General features: G+C 38.7%; 2 protein-coding genes across 4 annotated transcripts in view; one reads left to right on the forward strand and one right to left on the reverse strand.

The window, feature by feature from the left end:
• The window catches only part of LOC113035759 (syntaxin-1A-like), a 79,641-nt gene extending 69,927 nt beyond the window's left edge, over nt 1-9,714 (forward strand). The window contains exons 7-10 of one of the 3 annotated variants that reach the window (XM_026191443.1): nt 1,280-1,353; nt 1,448-1,582; nt 3,331-3,441; nt 5,350-8,270. In XM_026191443.1, the coding sequence (XP_026047228.1) occupies nt 1,280-1,353; nt 1,448-1,582; nt 3,331-3,441; nt 5,350-5,427 (398 nt within the window). In that variant the 3' untranslated portion in view covers nt 5,428-8,270. The other 2 variants (XM_026191445.1, XM_026191442.1) reach the window with 2 other exon arrangements.
• A 5,411-nt stretch (nt 9,715-15,125) lies between these two features.
• On the reverse strand, nt 15,126-17,123 carry LOC113036374 (caspase-1-like). The gene is made up of 8 exons (XM_026192696.1): nt 17,071-17,123; nt 16,694-16,972; nt 16,537-16,619; nt 16,235-16,411; nt 15,908-16,145; nt 15,662-15,814; nt 15,424-15,533; nt 15,126-15,345 (listed from the first exon to the last, which is right to left on the reverse strand). Exons 1-8 carry the CDS (start codon nt 17,075-17,077, stop codon nt 15,241-15,243), a joined length of 1,152 nt encoding a protein of 383 aa, XP_026048481.1. The 5' UTR covers nt 17,078-17,123; the 3' UTR covers nt 15,126-15,240.
• Between the last annotated feature and the right edge of the window lie 2,421 nt (nt 17,124-19,544).

Consider the following 19,544-nt stretch of genomic DNA (forward strand, 5'->3'; position numbering starts at 1 on the left):
ACAGTAACAGTGGGGCAGTAATGGAGCCCAAGTGGAGCAGCGCTGCATGCAAACTCAGCGCTCAAACGAGAGTATTAGTGTAGGTGTAGGGAAATGCTTGTAAAGTAGGGCAACTCTGTCGGGGAAAATAAAGATTGATGAGGAGCAAACTCATCAGCAGAAAGAAGCCATAAGAAATGCTGTCACACAGAAAGAGATGGGAGATTGAAAATATTAAAGCAAACTTAATAAACTGCTAAATAAGTAGGTGATAGTTCTCCGTCTTCCTCTGCTCCTCATGCTAAGAAAACTACACAAGCCTCATATTCAAATGAATACGAGCCGTGTTTACTCATGTTCTGCCTGTCTGACAGTTGAAGGGGAAATGTCAAAAGATGATCAGCGAGTATCAGATTCAATCTCAGCTACTACAAATGAGATGCAGACTGATATCTCTGACTCAGCTGCAGTCGCTGAGCTACCGTGTGTGATTTGTCAAAAGCGAAAAAAAATCTAACTTGTAGGTTTTAGAGTAGCCACAGATCCTCGTTCAAACGTTAATGACACGTGCTGATAGGATTAAAGAAGAGAGACCGTGAATGTTTTGCTTCAAAACACATCAACAAATGGATATACACAGAGCAAAAAACTGAACTGTTAGTTTCTCGAGGTATTTTACACCATTAATCATGTTCACATTAGTGTGGCTGGATCAGAAAAATGCAAAACTTCTGGCCTGCAAATGTCAGAGATGTGGGGTTAAGTGCAATGAGAAGTCCGATGGCTCACTCCTGTAGTTAAGCAATATTTTAACTGTAGGCCCATTAATGTTTGAATTGCAGGGTTTATGGCTTTCTGTCTGAACCTTAGCTTGGAGATAATTTGAGATGTCTAGTTAAATACTGACAGATGTATGAACACATATTTACCCTGCGACATTCAGATCAGTTTTTCTATTATTACATCTGTTTTTAACCCTTTTCCTGCCTGGACAAATCTTTTACATATTACATCCAGTGTTGCCGTTCCTGTACAGTGGAGACGGATGGAGAGAGGATGGAAAATAAGTATGTGTAAAAGATGAGCAAACAGCTTTTATTTTAATTAATCCTCAAATTGGCATATAGACCAGGAGGGGATGACTGTTATCGTCCAGGGCGTTATATTAGTGTTTTATTAATATGGTCTTCATTCTCTTTGGAAACCTTTTAAATGAAATATCGATGCACCTACAGTTATCCCTAAAAGTTTAAGCAAGCTGGCGGTCTTTTTTTGAAGTTTGTGCGCTTTGCCTTTTTAGCTGGAAGAAACACAACAAACGAGGAGCTGGAGAGCATGTTGGAAAGTGACAATCCAGCCATCTTCACCTCGGGGGTAAGTCTTACAAAAAACAAAAAAAGCAAAACATAAAGAATGCAGCGGGGGCGCACCTGTCAGTCACTACTTCCTTAATTTTGTACCTTCTTAGATAATTATGGACAACATCACCCAGCAAGCAATGAATGAGATCGAGACGCGGCACAATGAGATTATCAAGCTGGAAAACAGTATCAGGGAGCTTCACGACATGTTCATGGACATGGCCATGCTGGTGGAAAGCCAGGTGAAAACACTAATCTCTCTCTCTCCCTTTCTGTTTCTACAGCTGTGTTGCTTGAGTCTCGGCCAAATGCATGCAAATGAAACAAACATGCAAATGCTCAATATGTTTATAACTGACAATCCATCTGCCAATTGATGCATAATGACTGGTTTCTACATGCAGAAAGGGCCATCTTGCCATTGCAGCGGTTCAGTAGCTCCCCGTGTTCATTAATAGTAAAATCATTAATCAGCTCAGCATGCTAGCATGCTGCTCCTGCCTATTAAAGCTCAAGGAACTACACGTCTTTCATTTTGCAGAACGGTTTTTAAGTGTATTAGTGTAATTGAGGGCTTGTCTATGCCAACACAGTTGGAAGGAGGTTATGTTTTCAGCTCCATCTGGGTGTCTGTTTGCAAACTATCTCAGTAAATTTAGACAGTTTTGGGGGAACAGATCATTTTTGGCTCAAAGATAAGTTGATTGGAGTTTGGTGATTATCTCCACGTGTGATTTCTGGCTTTGGACAGTTTTTTCTTTTTTTTTTCTTTTTTTTTTTTATAAATAATTCTCCTGCTGCGATCATTAGCTGGAAAATAAATCTGACATCTACAACTTTCAAGTTGGCAACTTAACAGAGTCACATTTTGTTAAAGCTTTTAATTATAAATAAACCTTAAATATTTCAGGCTTTAGCTTCATGCATTTAGAGCTGTTCAGGATTAGTCTTTTTATTATGTTGCAAAATTTGAATGCTGCACATTAGCCTCATGGAGTGAACAGTTCCCTAATTTTCTGATACATATTCGGGTTTTCTTTAAGTGTTGAGTTGCCTTTTGTCTCCGTAGCAAAGTGTGGAACTTAAGGGCTGCTGCGTGTGTGTGTGTGTGTGTGTGTGTGTGTGTGTGTGTGTGTGTGTGCGCGGCTTAACCCCCACAGAGATTAACTATTTCCTTCATCAGAAATAATCGGCCTGAATTGTACAGAATGGATTCTGAGTTAGAGAACACTTGAAAATATGAAAAATAAGAAAATATGTGAAATATTGAAGTAAATCGTTACATGAAACTGATTTTGGTTACACTGATGGCACAATGCAATAACATTTAGCGGGAAAACGTCTAATAATTCAGTGGAAATGGGTGTTTGTATGTGTGTGCTCTAAACAGCTCAATTAACTAACCCTTTATGCTCTCAGTGCCACATGATTTAAGATTAAACTGGAGTGTGATTGTTAAATCTACCCTTCTCAGCTTTGCTCTCTCTGTCTCCCACTCTCTTGGTTTTCGCCTCTGTTTTCTTCTTCACTACACAACACTGCCCCCACTCCAATGACTCTAAGCTCTGGAGAACACAGAACGTTGTTCCCCTTCTAACACAGCAAGGTAATTTATCTCTAACTCGTGACTTTTCACCTGTGTGGACTTTGAATTGTCTTTGTTTTAGTGCATGCACAGAGAGCAGTCTGGGTCACTTTAGTAGCCATTTGATTTGTCAAGTGATTGTGGGTCAGTGCTAATGTGAAAAGTTATGATTTTCTATCTTGTTGATTAATGCTGTTTTAATCATGGTTTGTTACCAATACAATGGAAATGATAAGAGATATGATATCACAGTTATTTTGTGTTCTATGACATTCATGTAATGATAGCTTTCATTAGTCTAGTCAGGTTGCTTTGAAACATATTTATGAAATCTAAACATTGCTGGTACTACAGATTTCTTCTTACTATTACCTTAATGTGTCTCCATCTCTGATTCTTGTGCAGGGCAACCTCGTCAACAACATTGAGCACTGTGTTATGGAGGCCCAGGATTATGTGGAGCAGGGAAAGGACAACATCCCAAAATGCAAAAAGTTCAAAAAGACCAACAGACGGGTGACATAATTATTTCTTTTTCTCTTTTTTCTTCTCCTTCTTTCTTCTCTCTCCTACTCATTTATCTGTTATTCCTCCCCTGTCACTTGCCTCCATCTGTATCCGCTCCTCCTCCTCCTGCCTACATATCTGGCTTCCTCTTTATTCTTCTTGTCTGCATGTCCTCCACACCTCCTCTGTAACTAACTTCTTCTAGGGGGAAATGATAGACCGCATTGAGTACAATGTGGAGCACTCGGTAGACTATGTGGAGAGGGCGGTATCAGACACTAAGAAGGCTGTTAAATACCAGAGTAAAGCCCGGAGGGTGAGTTGCTTAAACGGAAAAACGTGCTGTCATGTGGAACGGTGGTAGTTAAAGTCGGAATCGGTGCATGTGTATAGTGGAGTGGTTGCTGTGCATGCTCACCTGTCATGTATCTGTGTATGGACTGTGGTTATTGTGAGTGTATTTAAGTCTACAGCAATGACTTTCAGCCTCAGTAACTTTAGCATATACACTCACCGGACACTTTATTAGGTGCACTTTGCTAGTACTGAGCTGGAGCATCTTTTGACTTTAGAACTGCCTTAATTCTTCAGTTCTTCCTTTTATTGATTCAACACAGTTCTAAGAACATTCCTCAGAGATTTTAGTCCACAGCTGCTGCAGATTTGTCAGTTACACATCCATGATGCTGCAAAAATTAAAACCCAAAAATGCTCTATTAGATTGAGATCTGGTGAGTGTGGAGGACATTTGAGAACAGCCATGTTCAAAAAAACAGGTAGGGATGATTTGAGCTCTACGACATGGCATATAGCCCTGGAAAGGAAAGGAAAGTATATGGTCAACAGCAAGACTCAGATGGGCTGCAAAGTTTAAATCGTGACCATTTGATACTACGGTGTGCCAAGAAAATATCCTCCACACAATTATACCACCAGCCTAAACGGTTGATGTTCTGCTGCTGTAGCACATCATGTCGTGCCTCCAGAGATGCTCCTCTGCATACTTTAGTTGTAACAGTTGGTTATTTGAGTTACTGCTGCTCCCCTATCACGACCTTTAGCAGGTCATCTTGACCATGTCTAGATGACCTAAATGCCTAAAGGAATTTAGTTGCTGCCATATGATTGGCTAATTAGATATTTGAATAGGTGTACATAACAAACTGGCCGGTGAGTGCCTATAAGAATCTGACCTAAGAACAATTCAATTTGGTAAGAAAAATGATCTTCATATTTGTATTTAAGAGGAAATGGAATAAAAACACCTTGTATGTATTTTTAATTCAACCTTTACAACCAGAGTCACTTTTAACACATGAACACTACATTCTGGTGGAGAGGCATGACAAGGAGCCACAACAGATGATAGTGATTTTAAATGTTTAGTGCATATAAAGAAAATGCACAAACTGTCATCTTTGAATAGTTGTTTGCTAGTAAAGCCAGATGTATCATCTTACATCATGAACTCTGGAGGTTCACTATCTTTGGACAGGATTATGTGAAGCTGATTGTTCCCATAGTATATAAACATTTGACAAATGCTTTTGAAAGGAATCATGGCAGTCTTCCTTCTTTTAAACAATCTGCAACACAATGGAGCAATTCTGCCACCTCTTGGTCAACGTCTAACCAGGTGCTCAACATTAGATAAATTGCACACATCCAATGACTCAGTGCAAGGGTCATCTACATGGTTATTTCCCCATTTATAATTAAAGACTGCAAACTTTCTTTCTTTCTTTCTGTCTTTCTTTCTTTCTTTCTTTCTTTCTTTCTTTCTTTCTTTCTTTCTTTCTTTCTTTCTTTCTTTCTTTCTTTCTTTCTTTCTGTCTCTCTCATGTTCCTCTCAATCCCCTGACTCATTATCTAACGCTGTGCTCTCCTTGTTCTCCCTCCCCATGGTCCCCCATCCAGAAGGTGATCCTGATAGGAGTTTGTGTTGCGATTTGTATCACCATCCTCATTATTTCGCTCGCAGTGGGACTCAGTTAGGAGCCTAAAAAAATCATCACATGGCAGACAGGACAGTCATTATGAGTGACATGAATGCCAAAAAAACACACACAACTGTTCATGTGTTAAATGTACTGTATGGTGGCCTCTGCAATGTGTGCAGTGAGCACTGCTTGTGAACTGGGAAGCAAGTCATTGCATTACTGGTCTGAGGTCTGTGCAGCAAGCTATGAACACTCAAATATAATCTGCATCAACTTTTATTCTTAATGTGTGCTTCAGCTCCAGGAACGGTTTGTGCTTGGCCTGTTTGAGTTGCAAAGCTTTGTCATGTGCATGTTTCTCTCTGTTGTCCCACAAACACAAATTGAAGATGATTGCATTATTACTAAAATGGTCATCAAAATAAGCTTACTACCAATTAGTTTTAACAATGATGTATTACTAAAGGTAAAACAAAATAGTTAAACATTTTGGGAAATCCACTTTTGAGTTAGGTTGGTCAAATATGTGCCTTAGAGATTTTATTGTTTCGCAGCCATAGTGACTTTATGGAGGAGTGATCAGGAATTACAGCAATCTCCAAAAATGTATTCTCCCTTCCAGGTTTTCATCTGTAGTGTTTATGCTTCCGTGCAATTTCTGCTTTTGGAAAAGTCTAACAAATATAAAACAATTGACTTGTGGTGATGTGTTAACAGCTGGGTGGATGTTTTCTTTTTTGTTTAGTTTTTTTTAATAATTGTGATTTTTTTTAATCATGATTTTTAAGATACTGCAACAATGTAGAGATTTTATTTCCTTCTCACCCGATACATCCACGATATATCGATGAATCTGAAATGACCAGGTAAATTAAATAAGCTATTAATAGTTTATGAGTGAAATTAGGATTTATAACAAACAAATGTAAGTTTATAGTTGCACATTTAAAGGTTTAGTCAGTTACTTTACAGAGCTTAAAATGAGGTAAAAAGAACCTCAGATGAATAACAACACATGACATATGTGTCATTATTTATTTTTTAAAAATCCAAAATGCAGAACCAGTGTGTGAAAGACTAAGTACATTCTTAATACTTTCAGAGGAATTAAAAGGGTAAGTAGCAGCCACGTGCTGCTAATCTAATGCATTTGATAGTGGAGAAGGGTTCTCGTTAAGGTCTATGCCTCAACGAGAACCATCCCTGTGTACTGCTCTGTCCCTCATCCTTCTCTGTTGTTGGGAACGAGTCTTGGGTCGCCAGGTTCTCTGTTAACGCTGTGCCTTTGACGTGTCCTTTCAGAGCGTCGGGGCACTTTTCTCCCTGAAGCTCAGAGATCAAGATATTTTCATTTCTCCGAAACAGGTCTTTGAGCAGAAGGATGACCAGTTTGAGGGCCTAGCACCGAAGGCGCTAACCCTAACCCCCCTAACCCTATAGCATATCAAACACCTCATGATGATTTGGGTTGTGCAACCACAGAAGCTGGGCACCTTACAGTCACTGACAATGATCCCAAGCATGGCAGCAAAACGACAACAGAATGGCTGAAAAAGAAAAGAATCAAGGTGTTTCAATGGCCAAGTTAAAGTCCAGACTTCAACTAGATTGAAATGCTCTGGTGGAATAGCTGTGCTTCATTAAATGCGCATAAATCTCAACAAGCTGAAGCAATGTTAAGAAGAGTAAGCCAAAAAAAAAAAAACATTAATATAAAATGCTGAGAAATATGTACAGAAAATGATTATTTCAAGTTATTGCTGTTGGAGTTGGTTCTACGAACTACTGAATCATGTTGTTTACTTAGCTTTTCACACACTGCTTCTGCACTTTGCCTTTTTTAAACAAATAATGTCACATGTTTTGGTTTATTGAGTAAATTAAAATTGAATGAACTAATTTAAGTCTTTCTTTGTGGAATTAGCATGTTCTCCCCATGTTTGTCTTTCCGGGTACTCCAGCTTCCTCTCACAGTCCAAAGACATGCAGTTAGTGGGGATAGGCTAATTGCCCATAGGTGGGAGTGCGAGTGTGAATGGTTGCCCTATATCTGTGTGTTAGACCTGCAACAGACTGGCAACCTGTCCAGGTTGTATCCTGCCGCTCGCCCTCAGGAAGCTGGGATATGCTTCAGCGCCCCCGCAACCCTGAGAAGGATAAGCAGTAGAGAATGGATGGATAATTTTAGTTTAGCTGTAATAACCAGATGATTTTGTTTATGTCCTGATATGTAAAACTTTAGAACTGCATGAGGGTGTCTCATAGAGAGAGATGATGTGTTTAATTGAACTTTTATTTTCTCCTTATTATACTGATGTGATGAGATGTATGTGACTCATAACTAAGGGCATATTTCCTTAAACGGTTTCTTTAAGAGTTGTTGGAAACTGTGCAAGTCCACAGGATTTATTTGCTGCACGCTGAACTTCTTCATTAGAGGGACCTTTGCTAAACACGTTTTAAAAGTGAAGTTTGTGTTTGGTGGATTTTTACTTTTTGATAAATTTGCAGTCTTGCTTGCATATTCTTGGATAACCACTAGATGGAGCCAAATCGATGCTTTTTATGTTGTGCATGTGATGGCTTTAACCACAGAGATGATTTCTGTTTGTGGCATGTGTATATGACAGATGGTATGAGCAAAATGCAGGATTTAAAGATTTCTTTTAAAAGAAGATGTAGAAATAATGTAACATTTTGGTCACACTCCAGCATTATTAGAATGAATTAAATTGCATTTTTTCCCCAGCTCGGTTCTTTTACATTTGTTGTAAACTGCATTTTGTTCAAATTATTATTAACTCTGTTCAAGTAAAGCACAAACAGTATAACTAACATGTTTTCTCTGCTCCCCATTTGCTGCTTTGGATGTTTTTTTTTTTCTTTTATTTGTTAATACCATTCAGAAGAAAATTATGATTATTATATGCTGTATCATTCTGGGAGTCGTCATTGCTTCCATTGTTGGGGGAACACTGGGCTAAACCTCAGCCACGATCACACTAAAAAAAACACACAAAGTCACACGACAGAGCTAAAAGCAGAATAACACACATTTCCAATTTCCTGTTTTAACAAATGCAATCTATTACGTGTTCAGCAAAAGATACGTTACATAATGTACAATAAATTTTACACACAGTGTACAGGGCCAGAGGTGTTTTGTTTTTGTTTCGCATGAGTTGCTATTTTGTAAATGTGTGGTGCTGCAAACTGTTTATCAGAGTGTCGAGTGTTGTCAACGATATGATGTTTCTTGAATGAAAAAGTTACTAAATGAAATGTAACGCTATACTAAAACATTCCAACTTCCAAGTATGACACTGATTCAGATGTGTCTTTTTTTTGTGTTGTACAGGCAAAGTGACAGGTAACTCATCGGTTATGTTTTCAGAGCTATGTTATCTGTAGACCTCTGTTCATTTGCACATGTATTTATCTTTTTTGTAGTCTTCTTACTTTCTCTCTCTGATGTCTTCTACCTCCCTCTTAAAAGCCCTGCATGGTTTAGTTCACTGTAAAGTGGTGTTTTGTACTCTGTTGCAAAAGGGAATACATCAAAAAGAACATAGCTACGTTGATGTTGGGTATTTTGCTCGTATATTTAACATACTGCCAAACTTTTTTTCTAATTGCACATCTCTTGTAGTTGACAGAAGCAACGCTACTGTACTTAATTTCATCTGGCCTTACCGGTTGTGCAGCATTTTTGACCGTTGCTCCAGTGTTGAGTGTGATTGAGTGCATGCATGCATATATAAGATTTGAAAGGATATTTGCAAGTTCCTTGGTAGCTACATGTCTGAACATGTTGTATGTGAGTCGTTGGATGAAAACATGAGTGCTTGTTGGTAGCCAAATGTGTCTTTGTTTTCTAAAGTAATATAAAGCTCTCTAACACTGCCAGTATATTTAAATAAGCTGTTAAAGTGGAGTCTAGTCTGGTTGGATTAATGAAGTGACAAACCTTTTGTTTATTTCTGCCGTTTCTGTAAACCCCAAGGTTTAAACAGTGCATATTATCCTGTCAAGCTACTTCTACTGTATGTTTATTTCCATTGATGAACTCACTGAGTCAATGAATGCATCAGCATGAACCCAAAGTAGCCCTGTTAAAAGACTCATATCATTTTTGGGGGGAAACATCAGACAGCACAGACTGCAACCATGTTACCATGTTGCCTACTCAACTTGTTGCCTTTGTGTTGTATTGTAATGACATGGGTTTATTTGTTTAATGAGTCTTGTTTTTTTCTTTTTTTAAGTAAAGTTTGTCCCAAAAAATTACACTGAGTTTGTAGTTTGCCTTGCACACATGATTCCACAGGGGAATAATATATCCAGAAGTCCAATACCAGTGAAAACGTGAATGGTGACCTGATGTGTTGGTAGCAAGTTATTTAAGCACCAGAATGTCCACAAACATGATTGCAAAATTGGAGAGGGACGTCAAATATTCAGCCTTCCTCCAGCCCAGTCCCAAACTGCTCTCCTTCACTGGTCTGGACGGGCTGTCTTGTCAAGATGAACTGACTATGATGTCACTTTTTCTAGACAGGATTCTGATTTTGAGGAGTTCAGTCATAATCCTGCAGTTGGTCGCTTTGCACCATTGACTCTTCAGTCAAGCACATACACAACGTTTGAACCTGAATGCACAAAGCAGGATTATTGGTGCACCAACACATCATTAGTAGCAAAAACCTAACCTGTCCTTAGCTTTCTATCAGCAGCAGAAGTGCAGTAACCTGAAAGCTGGGGCAGAGCGGGACTTGTGGGTAGCCATAATACCGCTTTCAGCAATTTCTCGTTTTCTGTGGCATGGGAAAAATGCAAAATAAAGATTAAAATGACAAAGATCTGTTTAGACCCAAAGAGCTTGGGAAAAAAATGACTGGACTAAGTTTCTTGAAGATGTTTCACTGTGACAATCCACATAATTAATACTGGCTTAGTGACCCTCTCAAGGTACCCAAGTAGGGTTTAACAACTGGGACAGTCTACCATTTGATTTTAGAACTGAAAGGTTTAGCCCATGAAACATCTTCACAAAATCTAAAGTGCAGTCGCTTTCTTTCCAAACTTCTTAGACTACCTGCATTACAGAACCTGCACAGACCTGTTTACACGTTTCACTGCCTCTGATGTGATCTGCGACACATCTGAATATGGATATGCTTCCACTTCATAGAAAACACACCTTCACTTCTAAAAGAAAGGTCAGGCAGCAGCACTCTGTGTCTAGGTTTAGCTTGCTGAATGGACAAGCCGAAACTGAAATGGCAACACTTGGGTAGCTTCATATGAGTTCTTCCAGGTTTATGCGCAGATGTATGCGCATAAACCTGATCTGATGGCAAAACTGCATCACTGCTGCTGGTCACATTTCCCTAAATAAAGTTGAAAATTGTAGCAGTCTTCTTTTATTAGAACTAACAACTTCAAGAACTCAAAAGGAACAGGCATTTATCTAGATGGTGCAGAAAAGTAACATTAACAACAAAGCCAACATTACCATCCACAAACAGCCAACTATATTATGTGTCCAGTGCTCAGTTCCATCTTTTAACCTATAGCTTGTACTGTATTGTATCTATTTTTCCCTTATCCAGTATAGTGAGACGATGCCCCACACATTTATTGGCAATATTTGTTAAATAAATCAACACTTCTCTGGCATGTGACTGTTTATCCATTTGAACTGAAAGCAGGGAAGGTTGTCATGATGCATCTTGGTAACTTTTCAGCATATTATATTCTACTCAACAGGGGAAATTGCACAGCCTTAAAATCTGCTAAGGCAGTGATTTTGTCAAAATATGATGGAAAATTTGGGAAAGAAAAGGGATGTCTGCCCAATGAAACACTGGGAAGCTACCTGAGTAAAGTTAGTGGAGTTCTTTCAGTTTCACAAGTGGAAAGTATGACATATAGTCACACAATAAATAAGAAGAAGCGAGAATGAGTGCAAGAAGGCAGAAAAGACCATATGAAGAAACTTCAGCTTCCTTTTGTTTTTATTGTATTTCTTAACTTTACACTGAAGATTTGAAAATTGCAGTAGTATTTGTTCTTCACATGCTAACTGTCAAACCTGCAAAGTTTTTGCGTGTTTGCTTTAAGCTGAATAAATCCATATTTCAGACAACTCAGCATTAGCAACATGTCGCATGTTATCCTTCACGTCCTACGCCCTGGTTTAAATTTATTTGGATCTGGTTACCCTGCACTCAAATCTACATTTAAACTTCTCATACAGAATTAAGAGTGTAATTCCTCTTACTTCCTAATGGCACTTGTTCCAGTTTGAACTTGTTGTTTTTGTAGACATGAACTTCCGACCTACTTCCCTCTTCTAGGCGCAGGCTCTGTCCTTTTGGCACCTAACCTTATATTAGCTCGCTGGACTCTGCAATTTCCCGTTTTGTCACATTTAAATCAGATGACAATTACTTCCTCTGTAGTCTTGTGCCTGTTGTGATAATCAAATATGTGAAGTGATTGAGTTTTTATTTAACAGATTTAACACAGAGAAACAGTACCAGACATTCACTATCATCAGTTAACATAATGTCTGTATGTGGCTGTGGTTGCTCTAATTTACAAGTTAAATGTAATTGTCACTGTCATCTCAATTACTCATTACACCAACTTACCATCATCTGCTTGTATTTTACCTCACATGAGTTGGTTTACATCAGTTACAACATTGTATTGTATTGTATGTCGTTTCATGACATAGTGCTGCACTGCCTGGTACACACAGAACAAGACTGGAAGGACCTGCAGAGGGTGGACAAAGCTGCTAAGGGTGTCATCAGAATCACAGTGCATATGACCAAGATATGACAGAGATATACACTGTGACTGGCACAAGAAGACCAGCTGAATAATAAGGAAAATAACCCACTCTGAACACTACCTTTTATCCCTCTCCACTTTACCTTTTAGACTGATTTTATTACACCCTGCTACTGCTATTCTTACATTTTTTATTTATACTTTTACTATTCTGCATAGAATTGAAGAGCTGCTAAAGAGACTGCCGTTACCATTAAAATTTAAGAACTTAAAGTTCAGTTTTGAAAATGTGAATTAAATGGATAAAACTTTACAGTCAGTTTGAACATTCAGATATTTTACACTGCATACCACTAAAAGTATGCACTTTTTTTTCTTAGATTCCAAATGAATACTTTGAGTTATTCTTAATTCTATTCTTCTTTAAACCTTAAATTGAGCAAAAGTCTTGTGCGACCCATAATTCCTCTAAATGTTGCATGAGAGAGACCAGAGTTTCACCTACTTTTTCTTTTAGTATTTGAAGGCATTTCAAAGTTGTACACTTAATGTTACAGAGTTTCAGGTTTGTGGATTTCCTTTCAATTTTTTTTTTTTTTTTTTTTTTTTTTTTTTACCAAGAAAGCTACTTCCTATTTGCAAAACTACTTTCACACCATCAGGGTCATCTTCCTGTAAAGAAAGAGATGCACCGAGATGCAGGAAATCATCAGTGAAAACGTTTGCACTACTAGCTTCTGGCTTGAGTGAAACAAGCAAACCATGCTTTTCATGCAGCATTTCATCACTTGAAACCACGAAATTCTCAATAAATGAATAAAATTTTTAGCTAAAGAGAACTGATAAATGGTTAAAACAGGCTCATGAATATAGCTGTTATATGGACTGCTAACTAAACATTTTAGATGCATGTCTGAAATATAAACCCACTACCAACTGATTAAAGATTTAGGCAGTTTGCTACAAAGGTAGGCTGCATGCACTGAGCGTAAGAGATAAAACAGTGCAGGTGTTTATAAGGTGGTGCTGAAGGGAATTATTTTTAACCCATCTAACAGGGTTTTGAGGGTGGGGGCTACATCAGATGGCCAAGGTTGAAAACCACCATCATACAGGATGTGGCCAAAACACTGCACAACTTTTAAAGGCACGAGCTCACGCTTTCTTTCCACCCAGTTAAGGATCTTTTGACCTATCTGTTGTCAGCTAGCCAATCATAAAAGTAAAGACATGCTCATCCCCAGATGAACAAGTTTAGGAAGCATCTAATGATTTCTTTGAATGTGAATGTGTTAATATGTCAGTAACTGTACTATACTAAGATGTTTTAAAATGCTCATTCCCACAGTCAAAAATGCTGCAGCCTGCTTAAAAAACTGAAAATCCCACTGGGCCCTCACAATCTTAAATCTTCACTCTAATTAAAATACAAAATAAAGTGATGTATTTCCTTAAAACTCTATTCAAAAAGCATAAATAACAAGGGCTGTCAGGTATAAATTACTAAAGCTTTCTAGTCTATACAATGTGTTTAAATCAATGTATAACTCATCTGCCACTGGATCTTCAATAGAAAAACAGTAAATTTAGGTCACAGTAATTAGTAATATCACAAGCTAACCACCTCCTATTGGCAATTTTATTAAAACTTTTACATAAATAATTACATTTCTATAAATATGTAACTTTATATACTTGTAATTTCTATTATTGTAGCCCACATGTAGATTAAAGATAATTAATGTGCAGTAATAAAAATCTGAGTTACTAACAAAATGCTTGTATTAAGCATAATTATATGTTGGACCAGTGGTCATAGACCCACATGATTCAATTCAATTCAATTTTATTTATATACCACCAAATCACAACAACAGTCTCCTCAAGGCGCTTTATATTGTAAGTTACACCCTACAATAATACAGAGAAAAACCCAACAATCATATGACCCCCTATGAGCAAGCACTTTGGTGACAGTGGGAAGGAAAAACTCCCTTTTAACAGGAAGAAACCTCCGGCAGAACCAGGCTCAGGGAGGGGCAGCCATCCTTCTCTCACCCGAAAGTTCTTTTTAGAACTTTCTGATAATAATGAATTACAGTAGTCCAGCCTAGTTTTTCAGCGTCACTCTGAGACAGGATATTTATAATTTTAGAGATGCTGCGCAAATGGAAGAAAGCAGTCCTAGATATTTGTTTAATATGTGCATTGAGGAACATATCCTGGTCAAAAATGACTCCAAGGTTCCTCACAGTGTTACTGGAGGCCAAGGTAATGCCATCCAGAGTAAGAATCTGGTTAGATACCATATTTCTAAGCTTTTCAGGGCCGAGTACAATAACCTCAGTTTTATCAGAATTAAGGAGCAGAAAGTTAGCAGCCATCCAGGTCTTTATGTCTTTACCGGTGAGTCGTTTGGTACCGGGCCGCGAGAGTTGAGGCTCAGGTGTGAAATGTATGGTTTTCAGGGTTTTTATCGGTTTTCAGCGTTATTTAGTTATCGTTTTTATCGTTTACTCGGTTTTCTTTGGTCTTTTCGCGTGTGTTATGAATAAATTTTCTTTTTTTCGGTACCGGTACTAGTTTTATTTTTGTTGTATTTATCCGCGACACCTTAAAGGCCGGTCCATGAAAATATTGTCGGGCATAAACCGGTCCGTGGCGCAAAAAAGGTTGGAGACCGCTGGTGTTAACATTTTAGTTAATACAAGATTCATTTACTGTAACTAAGGGCTCATTTACTTATTTAGACACATAACAGTAACAGTGATGACATTATAGACAAGAACAACTGATGAATGTAAATGATACACTCACTCATATAGCTACTAAAATGTCCAAACGTATTAAAAGTTGACAAAATCTCACATTCACTTTCACAAAGCAGTAAAAACAGAAACAAAGAAATCAATATTTTACATATAATTCACAATAATCAATGCATATCCCTCGTTATACTACAGATAAGTATGAATCCCTTATTACTAGGAAGTGATAATCCATGAAATCATTAATGTACTTATTAGCACTTATTATGTGTTTCCTTTGACCAAAATTCAATCCTGTCTCAGCGGCCTGGAAAGAGGTAGAAGCGCTTGGTTAGAGTGCATCTGTCTTTGGTTGGCATCTGTCTCAGTTTCTCAGAGGGAAAATCTTCAAAGCGTTGCATGACCTGTGTGATGAAAACATAACCAGTGACTGCATCTGTTTGCCTGCAGCACTATCACCAAACGAGTTTTCAGGTACTTACTTTTCTGAAGAGCTCGTCGATGTCGTCCTCATGAGAGCACGTGTTGAATACCTCCTTGATGAACTGGATCAGAAAAGACCCACGGTCTTCCTGTCTGTATGAAACAGTGTCTGCAGGAAATCATGTGAAAACTGAGAATGAGACTATGCTTGTGTGTTATTGGTGCAAATTTCAGATGCTTATCTTAATAATGTCAGAAATCTTTTGCATAATAAAACCCATCAGCAGACAAACTGACCTGGGGTGCTGGACAGAAGTGAAACGAAGTCCTTTTCTTTGTGCACGTATCGAGTAGAGTCATCCACAATGCTGTTTTCATCAAAGCGGCTCTGTGACACATCATCACAGACCACTTTTGCACTGTCACTAACCATCACGGAGCCACCAGATTCTGCAACACACGCAGCATGCTTTTAATTCAGGTCCAAACTGTAGCTACGAGGACATTTGTGGATGTTGGTCAGATGAAATGATTGAAAGTCACCTCCTCTGCAGGCCTGGATGATGATGATCTTTGGTTTGTTTAGCAGTGCTGAGCATTTCTGTGAGCCCAAGTACTTGTAAATATTGTCAACAGGGAATTCATCTGGTTCCACTTCTTCTCTGTGATTGACACCGAGGACAATTCCCCGTTTCCCGTGAGACATAATCACCACAAACACACTGTCTGTCTCTTTGAGTTTGGGATGTTTGGAGAAATTCATCAGAGCCTCATCGATCATCTGATTGAACACAAAAAGTCCCAGCATCAGTTATTTTGTCACTCAGCCGTAATTTGCTAGGAAAGAATAAAAGATTAGTATTTAAATACCTTTCCAGTGAGATCTTTGTATTTGACCACTTCATAATGCAGAGATCGGAGAAGTTTATCCATGTTCTCCTCGTCAACTTCAGCTCCTTTTCGGGTTAATCTCTCATCAGAAAAATTTCGATTAGTGATTAGGAGGGCCACTCGACTGCTGATGGACTTTTCTGCCACAGGGTAAATCTAAAAATACAAATGTAAAGACAGAATATTTACTGTTATAAATGTAAAATTTAAGTGTATAAACTTACAAAGTATTCCAAATTTGAATCTTGTTTGTTAAAAGTGTTTGAACAGTCATGACAAACATTTTTATCGTTCAGCTTTGTCCTCCAGAAAGAGTCAGTTGTGGCGATGAGTTTGGACGACCAGCTTTGCTCCTTCTGAGACGCTGCAGTTGGAAAAAGCAAAAGCACTGTTCAGACTTTATTCTTTATTTCCTTCTTCCAAACAGGGTGAACTCACCAGGAGGCTGACCACAGGACAGACCCAGCTCAGAGTAAAGTGTAGGATCTCTCTTCTCCAGGTGTTCGATCATCTTCCTGCTAGCTTTATCGCCTTTCCTCTTCACCATGTCGATGAGAGCACGGGCCATGTCTGCTTTGTTGCTGTTGTCTTCGAGCACAGAGTCTGTCTCTCCATCATTCAGCAAACCCTCTTCTAAAAGGTCATCCAGGAGCTGTTTAAGAAGGGCTTTTGATACCTTTTCAACAAACCGTCCTCTCACTCTGGCAAGCTCCTTATCTAGAGGGAAGAATGAGATCAAATAATCATGTCAAAATCAAAATCTATCACACATTAACACTTGGAAAGTGCATGGATCATGATAACTTCTGTCTTACCTGCCATCTTTCATAAACTTTACTTCACAAATTTGCAACCTGTGTCCTCCAGCATGTACAAATGATTGTGTGTTTGCCAAGATGTTTTATCTATTAATAGTTGTGTGGAAACCACACTTCCATGGAAGTGGTTGTAATCAAGTCAAACTTGAAATGCAACATAAAATATTTTCTTTTTCTTCTGAGCAGTGGTCTCTTAGAAATGAAGTCATGACAAATATCTTTGTTTGCAAAGAACACATCTTTTATATTTTCTAAGAGTCATGTTCCTGAGCACCTCCTGCACTACTTGTGCTTTCTGTATGTTACCATTTGCAAACCTTTATGTGTGCTCATGTGTGCTGTTTTGGACAGCACTGCCTGATTTCCTAGGAACAAAGAGATGCCAATAAGTGGTTATAGAGCCGTTAATGAAATGTAAGATGTTTTTAAATTCAAGGATCAACTAGCTTTTGCATTTTTAACATTTTTATTTAAGCCTTAACTTGTATTGAACAAGAGTTCATAAACTCTTCTTCCTGTTTTAGTGCATAGGCAAGCTGCTGCTTTTGTGACAATGTTTCTTCTTACTTTCATAGGTTCATCTGCTGCACGTTAGGCATATAAACTCTCCAAAATTGCATTTATAACTTAATTTATTTTCAATTTATTTTCAGATAGTTTCACTCCTAACTTACACGCATTTTGTGTATACTGAATTATGATCAAAACAGCTTGCTTTAAAAAGAAGGCAGACATAAGGAACAGGAAGTAAAAGTGAAACTTGGGCTGCTGTCAAAGAAAACAGAAAGATGAGATAAAAGCAGTTTACCGACAGTATCAACATTTCTGTGTCCTTTGAATTACCACAACATGTCAAGTCATGTTTGAACTTGTCTGAACATTTCAACTCTACGATGTTTTAATGGCCAATATTATACGTTAATGACAAAAAATTAACAAAAAAACATAACCAGAGAAAAATCACCATCTCTCTTCATTTCATATAATAATTTTCTTTCCATCTACCGTTCCTTTGCTGAGTGTTTCCAATACACTGAACTATGCCTGTAGGGTTGACTGCATCAAGACCACAGATATTCTTATCATTGCAAGATCTCGAAGAAGAGAAGCAAGTTCAGTAAGTTTCAATTCACAAGTAATCCCCCTCCCTTCACCTGCCTTACTTGGAAGTGTCTGCTCTGGGAAACTATGAAAACATGCCTGTCTACAGGTCCTTCTCAAAAAATTTGCATATTGTGATAAAGTTAATTATTTTCTGTAATGTACTGATAAACATTAGACTTTCATATATTTTAGATTCATTACACACAACTGAAGTAGTTCAAGCATTTCATTATTGATGATTTTGGCATACAGCTCATGAAAACCCAAAATTCCTATGTCAAACAATTAGCATATCATGAATAGGTTCTCTAAACGAGCTATTAACCTAATCATCTGAATCAGCGAATTAACTCTAAACACCTGCAAAAGATTCCTGAGGCTTTTAAAAACTCCCAGCCGGGTTCATTACTCAAAACCGCAATCATGGGTAAGACTGCCGACCTGACTGCTGTCCAGAAGGCCATCTTTGACACCCTCAAGCAAGAGGGTAAGACACAGAAAGAAATTTCTGAACGAATAGGCTGTTCCCAGAGTGCTGTATCAAGGCACCTCAGTGGGAAGTCTGTGGGAAGGAAAAAGTGTGGCAGAAAACGCTGCACAACGAGAAGAGGTGACCGGACCCTGAGGAAGATTGTGGAGAAGGACCGATTCCAGACCTTGGAGGACCTGCGGAAGCAGTCGGCTGAGTCTGGAGTAGAAACATCCAGAGCCACCGTGTACAGGTGTGTGCAGGAAATGGGCTACAGGTGCCGCATTCCCCAGGTCAAACCACTTTTGAACCAGAAACAGCAGCAGAAGCGCCTGACCTGGGCTTCAGAGAAGCAGCGCTGGACTGTTTCTCAGTGGTCCAAAGTACTTTTTTCGGATGAAAGCAACTTTTTCATGTCATTCGGAAATCAAGGTGCCAGAGTCTGGAGGAAGACTGGGGAGAGGGAAATGCCAAAATGCCTGAAGTCCAGTGTCAAGTATCCACAGTCAGTGATGGTCTGGGGTGCCATGTCAGCTGCTGGTGTTGGTCCACTGTGTTTTATCAAGGGCAGGGTCAATGTAGCTAGCTATCAGGAGATTTTGGAGCACTTCATGCTTCCATCTGCTGAAAAGCTTTATGGAGATGAAGATTTCATTTTTCAGCACGACCTGGCACCTGCTCACAGTGCCAAAACCACTGGTAAATGGTTTACTGACCATGGTATTACTGTGCTCAGTTGGCCTGCCAACTCTCCTGACCTGAACCCCATAAAGAATCTGTGGGATATTGTGAAGAGAAAGTTGAGAGACGCAAGACCCAACACTCTGGATGAGCTTAAGGCCGCTATCGAAGCATCCTGGGCCTCCATAACACCTCAGCAGTGCCACAGGCTGATTGC

Source organism: Astatotilapia calliptera, chromosome 14 (genome assembly GCF_900246225.1).
Source record: "Astatotilapia calliptera chromosome 14, fAstCal1.2, whole genome shotgun sequence".
NCBI classification, from domain to species: domain Eukaryota; kingdom Metazoa; phylum Chordata; class Actinopteri; order Cichliformes; family Cichlidae; genus Astatotilapia; species Astatotilapia calliptera.